Source organism: Morus notabilis, unplaced genomic scaffold (assembly GCF_000414095.1).
Source record: "Morus notabilis unplaced genomic scaffold, ASM41409v2 Scaffold406, whole genome shotgun sequence".
NCBI lineage: Eukaryota > Viridiplantae > Streptophyta > Magnoliopsida > Rosales > Moraceae > Morus > Morus notabilis.
Window position 1 is genome coordinate 2,267 of NW_010364333.1, and position 8,451 is coordinate 10,717.

At 31.9% G+C, this 8,451-nt stretch overlaps 1 protein-coding gene across 1 annotated transcript; it reads left to right on the top strand.

The window, feature by feature from the left end:
• Positions 1-7,030: 7,030 nt before the first annotated feature.
• LOC21401782 (NDR1/HIN1-like protein 1) lies at positions 7,031-7,997 on the top strand. Its single transcript, XM_010106467.2, has one exon. The coding sequence runs from the start codon at positions 7,116-7,118 to the stop codon at positions 7,743-7,745; it is 630 nt and encodes a 209-aa protein (XP_010104769.1). The 5' UTR covers positions 7,031-7,115; the 3' UTR covers positions 7,746-7,997.
• The last annotated feature ends 454 nt before the right edge of the window (positions 7,998-8,451 follow it).

The window sequence follows — 8,451 nt, forward strand, 5'->3', positions numbered from 1 at the left end:
AAATATCCCCATCTCTTTCTCTTCCATGACCCCCTTTTTCTTGCCTTTTTTTTGGAATAGTTTCCCATGACAATACCCCTATATACCCCACCAACCAAGGTTCTCTACCCTACAACTTTATTCCTTTCAATTTCCCACTTTCTCATTTTTGTCCCCATTTGGCTAATGTGGTCCACAAATGCAACCAAAAATCCCACCTCCAAGGCGCGTGCAACGCACACGCATTCCCACTAGCCACTACAAATTACACTTATTATTCCATATTTGATGTGTCTTTCACGCGCCCAAAATGGCTTTTTATTTTATTTTATTTTTAAAAAAAAAAAAGAAAATTCATAGTGGCAAAACTGGTTTGGAATTATTGAATGGTAACAAGGACTAAGGAGTTGAAATTTATTTATTTTTTTTTAAAAAGATTTTATGAAACTTCGAAGAGAAGAATAAGTAGGACTCCGCAGGTTCGAAGAAGATCTGGTAGGGACTTTTTTTTTTTTTTTTTTTTTTTTTTTTTTTTTTTGTTGTGAGTGCAAGGCATAGGGAAAAGAATCAGCATAAATGTCAGTGAAAGTGCAGAGAAATCAACCTTTTTGGGATCCACCCAAGCTAGCTAGCTAGGTCGGCCATTTGAATAGAAAGCCAACAACCTTGTGCCAATATTTGGTAATATAGATCCTTTGCTTAAGAGGCTTACATTTTCCTTTTTGTTTTCCGAGAAAATTCTCATAGAGTTCAGAGAACCCACCAATGTACTTTACCAACACTGTATTTACAGTTGATTTTCCACCTTTGGAGAGAACATTCATTGTCTGTCGAATGGAGTTTTTATTTTTTTTTATTTTTTACTTGTATTAAATAATTTTAGAAATTCTTTTACATTTTTAGGCCTTTAGCTATATAATATTATTTTTCTTATTTTTTTCATAAAAGACAAAAGTTGTCAAGAATTCATGGCTAGCTTAAGTTTAATGGAGATTAAAAAAAATTTGGTAATTAGTTATAAAGAGAAAACATGGTGAGGCCTACCTCAAACACCGGTTTGAAAATCACATCCATTCACGCTTACTTAATTATATTATTATACACATAAATATTTATTTTTTTGATTTGTCAAAAGTTCTTTTGCCTTGATCCCAGTCCAAGTTCAATACCTCTAGAGTCTAGACATGTGTTTCTTAGATTTTCTTCCCTTTCTATAGTTCTACTTGAACATTATTGGTATTGTTACGTATTATAAGGAAAATATAAATAATGCTTCTATGCTTAAAATAATGAAATATTAGACCCAATATGTCACGAGTCATTAATTAGTAATTGCAATTTCTAAGACTATTGAACTCTGATTAAGATATAAGAAATTGAGGTGCATCCCCTATTTAGTACTTAATTAGTAGCAACAGGGAATTTTGGACATTTATATATGACAAGAGAAATGGTCCTTTTGTTTATATTTTGTACCTTTTTTTTGTGGTTTATATTTTGTACTATTTTGTTTGTAGAATATTGTGACTATAATTCTCATTGTTTTATTTTGCTGGACTTACTAGTTCTTGATAGCGACCAATTAATTTTAAATTTGTGTGCCTGTTGGCATATTAATTAGTCACAATTCCTTTTAGGGAGTTTTTCTGGTTCGCCAGTCTACCGGTAAAAAATTTGACTTACCGGTATGTTGACGTATCAGAAAAAGTCTTTTTTTTAAAAAAAAAGGAAATTGGGTTCCAATAAAGAGTTCCGTACGTATATTGGTTTGTCTGATTTACCGGTATGTTGACGTATCAGAAAAAGTCTTTTTTTTTTTTTAAAAAGGAAATTGGGTTCCAATAAAGAGTTCCGTACGTATATTGGTTTGTTTCATGAGATTGCCATAAACTATTGAAATCAGATTGCCATATAATTAAAAGATACTATTCTTGTTTAATTACTCATGACTGCAATGATTTATTTTAGGAAATGACTCCTCCAGCGAAATGTATGATTCAAAACAGAAAATTAAAGAAGGTAGTTGATCACGTAGTTTTCATATGAAAAGAAAAACTATATCTAATCATGAATCATGAAAGTAACAATGAATAACTATATAGATGTAGATGAGTTTCTGTTTTATTCAGTAACATATTTCCATAGTCAATACACACACAGATAGATATATATATATATATATATATATATATATTTGTTTGGGTGCATGGTGAGTGGATAATAACTAGGTTTTAATCCAGCCGTTTAACAGAATGGATGAGTTCAAAATGCTTCTACTATATGATGTGTGAATATCAATTTATATATAATGATTTTTTTTTGGAGTATTTCATTACAATTTGAATAACTATTTAAAAGATGCACCCTACTAAAGAGACAAAATAAGTTAAGATTATAAAGGGAGCAACAAATCGCTTCACATGAGCGTTTAAGATATTAATTTTCAGCCAACGTTTGTTGGCTGTATTTAATTGGGACTCTCTTAGCTGACGTGGATTGTGGTAAATAAAAACAATCATTTACTCATGTTTTTTTCAGGGTAATGACTTGCTCATTTTTGTTTTTGGTTATATATATATATATATATATTGTTGTTAGAGTACTCAATTTGGTCCATCATTTGCACTTCCTACAAGTGCCTCTAAAGTTCTCAATTATTGCAGTATAACAAAAGAAGATAAAAAGCAATCGCAGTTTGCTTCCCTTACAAGTGCTAGAAAGAGGAAATTATATAAAATAAAGTATTAAGAAGTAAGAAATAGGGAGAAAAAAAACAATGGTTGAAGAAATTCACATGATAAGAATAAAGACAAAAATAAATAAATAAATAGTATGTGAACCTTTTAACCATTAGATTTCATGTTTGTAAACTATCTTTGTTAGAGCACTAACTAATTTAAACAGATTGACTCAAGGGCAAATTAAAGAGATTCACAATTTACACTTTAATGATCAGTAGTGTTTGTTTAAGTAGTGAGCTTTAAACCTACTTCATATTTTTCCAAAAGGATAAGATAATAATAAGTTGCGTCTATTACAAGATAACATTTATGTGAATTGTGGTTGGAAGATAAACGTCACGTAACGCAAGGACAAAGTGTAGAAAGATGAATAAAATGTTTGCGAGTAGGAAGGTTGTTGGGCCGGGCTGACCTGGATTTGTTGGGAAGAAGAGCGGATGTGGACAGTGTACGTTGCATGTGAAGCGTACACGTCAACCTTGTAGTTTCTTTTTAGAGAAAGAAACTTAGGACCCGTTTAATTCGTTGATTCGAATTTTTAATTTAATTTGATATGTGATTTTATATGAAAATTTTTTACTGTAGTAAAAAATTTAGATATAACTATTTCTGAGAGCTTTTTACTGTAGCAAAACTCGAATCGGTGAATTGAACGGGGCCTTTGAGTGAATGAGTACGGATTTTTACCTCTTATTTTTTATGAATATTTTTTTTAATCAATTAACTATGGCCTTATTTAGTTCTCTAATTTGAGTTTTCAATTTAAGCTGCGATGTGATTTTTTACGAGAGTTTTTTACTGTAATAAAAAAAATTAGATGTGACTTTTTATGAGAGCATTTAACTGTAGTAAATTGGAATTAAAAACTCAAATTAAAAAACTAAACGAGGCCTATATTAATCAAAAGGGCATTAATATAAAATAAAAAGTAAATTATAAAAGTCTTTCTAGTTTATATTACTTTATTAATCATTTATTTATTTTGTGTGGAATATTGAAAACAATCTTCTAGTTCACATTTCATATTCAATACAATATGCATGTTTCATTGCCACTCGTCTTACACGCTTGGTCTTTGGTCAACAGTGCCTCTTTAAAGAATGAAATATTTTAGCGACTCCAATTATTATCAAAAAAAAAAAAAAAAAAAAGAAGAAGATCAAATTTGAATTGTTACTCTTAAGTAGGACTCTTTGACGGCTTTCTTTCTTTTGTTTGTTTGCCTTCATTTTTTTTTCTTTGCTAAACTCCATTATCAATTTTCTTCTTTAAACATTAATTCTTTTTTTTTTTTCCCTCCAGTGGATTCTTTAGCTTTATTTTCCATTTAATTAATTAGCTGGGACTTGTGACTTGAGACCTTTTGTTAAAATTTAAGGACAATAGTGTTGACTTACAACACATCTTGCCATAAAATTTCATTAGAATAAACAACGTAATATATAGCTTGAATACCACTACCTAAATGTCATTGCAAAAGTTGAAATAAAAACTAGTCCTTCATAGTAAGCAAATGGACAAAAAAAAAAAAAAAAAGGGGGCAACATTAATTTCTATTATTGACAATATTAAATTTGAACCAAAAACACATTAAAATAAATAAGTATACAACACTGACAGAAACGATTACGACTTAAAACAAAACCCTATTATATATAAGCTATTTTTGTACACCCTAGTATTGAATTTTCTTTATAAAAAATCATTGCATTCTTTCTTTCCTTTTACTCCAAATGTAAAATCAGTTAACTGAATTGGCCCGCATTAATCTATACTTGTTTTTTTAGATCCTCTTTTGTTGCAGCTTGAAGATAAAGTGAAAAAGATTCAAAGTAAAGTTTCAGTTTTTTCTTCTTTAGCCAAAAAAAAAAAAGGTTATAAGCTTTTGTATAAGCTTTTTTATGCCTTTATTCGAAGGAGAGAAAGAGAAGCGCATATTAAATCTAGCAAAAATTTAGTATTTTTTGCCTTTACTTTTTTTCTTGTATGAAAAATAGAACCTCAATTATTTTTTAATTTTTTGATACGTATTATCTGTATGTATTCAATAATCCAAACATAAATACAATTTGTTCCATGAATATTTGATATATATATATATATATATAATATGGATTCTTTTATCAAACGCTTTGGCTGGATTTAGGACATGGGAAGTATATTCTCGAACTCTATAAAATAAGTCGGTTGCCAGAGGGAGGAACCTTCTGTGTCATTAAAGTGGGCCCAAGTTGTTCCATTTAAACGTGTCAATGTAGAGCTCGTCCCATAAAAGTTTTGATCAAAAGTTTTGATCAATCCTACGGTGATCAGCCACTTTACTTTTTGATAATTTTCTGCACTTTTTAATTTGTTTTTTATTTTATTTTAAATATCATTAAACTGTTATATTGTCATGAATAAGTAAAGAATTAAAAGACTAGACCCCACACACATAAAGCCATCAATCTTTTCCCTCATCAAAATTGATCATGCCACACCCCAATAAATCAATAAAACCTCATTTCTTTTTATTAATTGCTTAATCAATTTTCCTTTCCTTTTTGTCTCTATAAGTTTTGATTTCAACAAAAAGAGGAAAGCAAAGTTCAGCACCATTGAAGGTTTAATAATTCACAACGTTAATCTTTTCAGTTAAATTAATTAGTGCCGCTAATAATATTATCAGAGTACTTTATTTAATTTCTGAAAAATATTGTATAATTAGATATTATAGCAATGGAATATTAATATAGTAATGAATGACAGCCTAGCTAACATACTTACGTGGGTTGACAACCTCATTCGCTGACATATATATTGTCATGACCAAACTGACCATGAGCCAGCGTCATTCAGGTCTTGTTTATTTTATTAATTTGAGTTTTATTATAGTAAAAAGTTTTCATATAAAATCATATCTTAATTCAAATTAAAAATTCGAATAAACGAATTAAATGGGTTCTCATTTTCGTATTTTTTTAAATTCTATTAACATGATATATTATTATTTAAATAGAAAATGAGATAGTAGAATTCTCGTGTCAAATAATAAATACAGAAAGTGACAAAAAATAATACTAGTATTTTTCTACTGAGATCTGTCTCCTGTAGTAATGAAATTCTGTAAAATAAAAACTAAAACAACTCTCTTTTTTTTTTTTTTTTTTTTTTTTTTTTTCCTTTGATAGAAGAGATAAAAATAGATATTTTAAGAGAGAGATGTAGAAAGGATGTGAACCAATCGTTAGAGCTAGAGGAGTATGAAAAAGGCCATACTGTGGATGGGCTAAGCTAGCTAAGCAAATTGACACAAGCATGCCATGTTTAGCCTATTTTGGTGATATTTTGTAGAGAAGAGCCAAGAGAGAAAACGATTAGTTTAACCCCATTTCACGTTTCTTTATTTAAAAAAAACAAAAAAACAAAAAACCCCCATTTCACGTTTGGGATGGGCCAAGTCATTGGAATAATAGATGCCTGTGTAAGTAAAACCCATTTAGATCTACTAATTGATGTTTATATTATACGACGAAGTTAAAAACACGTCTTCAATTTGTTTTCTAGCTTCTAGGTTTTTAGTTCAACTTTTTGACTTTCACTACGTTTTTATAATGAGTTCGGTAGTAGTGTTTTGCTTGGGGGAAAAAAAAAAAAAAGAACTATCACCAAACTCATTATATAGCTTGTTGGATAATAATGATAATAATCAAATAACACACACAGATATGTACATGATTATGGCTTAAAGTTAAAGCTTCTGGATGTTGCCTAATCAAGTAGAATAGAGTAATAGAGTACTGGCCACTATTATAATTGCCACAGCAAACCACTAACACCTAACAAATTTAGAAAAAAAAAATAAAATGATTTGATTAACACGAATTAGAGTATTAATTAAACACAGTATTTATTACAACATAATTAGCGTCACCTATAACTATAAGGGTCTAAATCCTCCTATTAGTTAAGACATGTAGTACTAAAAGAAAAAGAAAAAGAAAATCTACTAATATAATCATAAAGCATTGAGCTGTTTCCTAGTATGAATATCTTATATAGTAGTGTAGGTAACTGAATAAAAAAAAAAAAAAAAAAAAAAAAAAGAATTCTCATATTTAAATCTCTAATTTCCACCGTTCAAATGTGATCATATATATCATCATCATTTTTTTTTTCCTTAAAAATAAACCAGTAATATTGTAATTTATAAGAAGCCCCCGAAGAGGGCTCACTACACTTCCGTCGCACGCCACGGTCAATTTCCCAAAAGCAGAGGGAGACTCTCTTCTCTTTCTCTCTCTCTCTCTCTCCCCTCCTCCTCTTACTTTCTCTCACTAGACATAAAAACCAATCACCACAACACAAGAATATACACACAGATATACACAGAATCAAGCTGATCAGAGCAAGAAAATGTCGTCCAAGGACTGCGGCAACCACGGCAAGAGGCGCCGACTTAAGGCGCGGCGGATCTTGGCCTGCCTCCTGATCTTCCTCTTCATCGTCCTCCTGACGATCCTGATCATCTGGGCCGTTCTCCAGCCGTCCAAACCCCGTTTCATCCTCCAAGACGTCACCGTTTACGCCTTCAACACCTCCATCCCCAACTTCCTCACCTCCAGCTTCCAAGTCACCATCTCCTCCCGCAACCCCAACGACAAGATCGGCGTCTACTACGACCGCCTCGACGTCTTCGCCGTCTACCATAACCAGCAAATAACCTTCCCCACCAGAATCCCCCCCACCTACCAGGGCCACAAGGACGTCAACGTCTGGTCGCCGTTTGTTTACGGTAACCTCGTCCCCGTCGCTCCCTTTAACTCCGACGCCCTAATAGCTGACCAGGCCAACGGCGCCGTCATGATCTTGTTCAAGATCGACGGCAGAGTCCGTTGGAAAGTCGGCACTTTCATCTCCGGCCGTTACCATCTCTACGTCAAGTGCAGCGCCTTCATCAGCCTCGGGAACCGGAATAGCGGAATCGCCGTCGGCGAGAACGCCGTTAAGTACCAGCTAGTTCAGAAGTGCAAAGTTAACGTATGAACATGACGTCGCTGCTTAACGCCGTTAGTTTCTTTGTTTTTTTCGTTTTCCTTTTCTTTTTTAATTATTACTTTTGTGTTTAGTTTGATATTATTCTGTTTGTATTGGAGTCTATACATGTAAGACTTTTGAGTTGTACATTTTGCTATAGAATAAATATTGAGATATATGAGACGTATAGCAAAATTGCAATCCTTTGATGGAAAGAGAAAATTACTTGTAGAATAAAATTATGAAAAAAAAAAAAAATCGTGCAATTAATTACTATTTTGGATAGATGATTACAACAATTTTGTATGTGTATGTGCGCTTAGCTAGTGGAGGTTGTGATGTCGTTTTATTTCATCTTTCAGATGACACATTTTTCTATTGTTTGCTTACTTTCTGTTCACTTCACTCATTCTCTTTCTCTCTCTTATCTCTCTGTTCATTTTTTCTCTTTCCAAAGCTGAATTAAGAAATACGTGATACAATATGGGGCAATAGTGGGTGTCCAGAGAAGGCGATTTACAACTAACATCAAATTCTTGGTCACCTACTACGAACCATAGATAGTTGAAATTCAATTTCTTCGTCTGTGAAATAGTTAAAGTAGTCCCTAAAATTAGAGGTAACTCAAGAAAGAAAATATGAAAGGTGCAGTTAATAAATGGGACGGAATGGTGTTCCAAAGAGGGGTCCCATGTGAGAAATTAAGGCCTCGTTC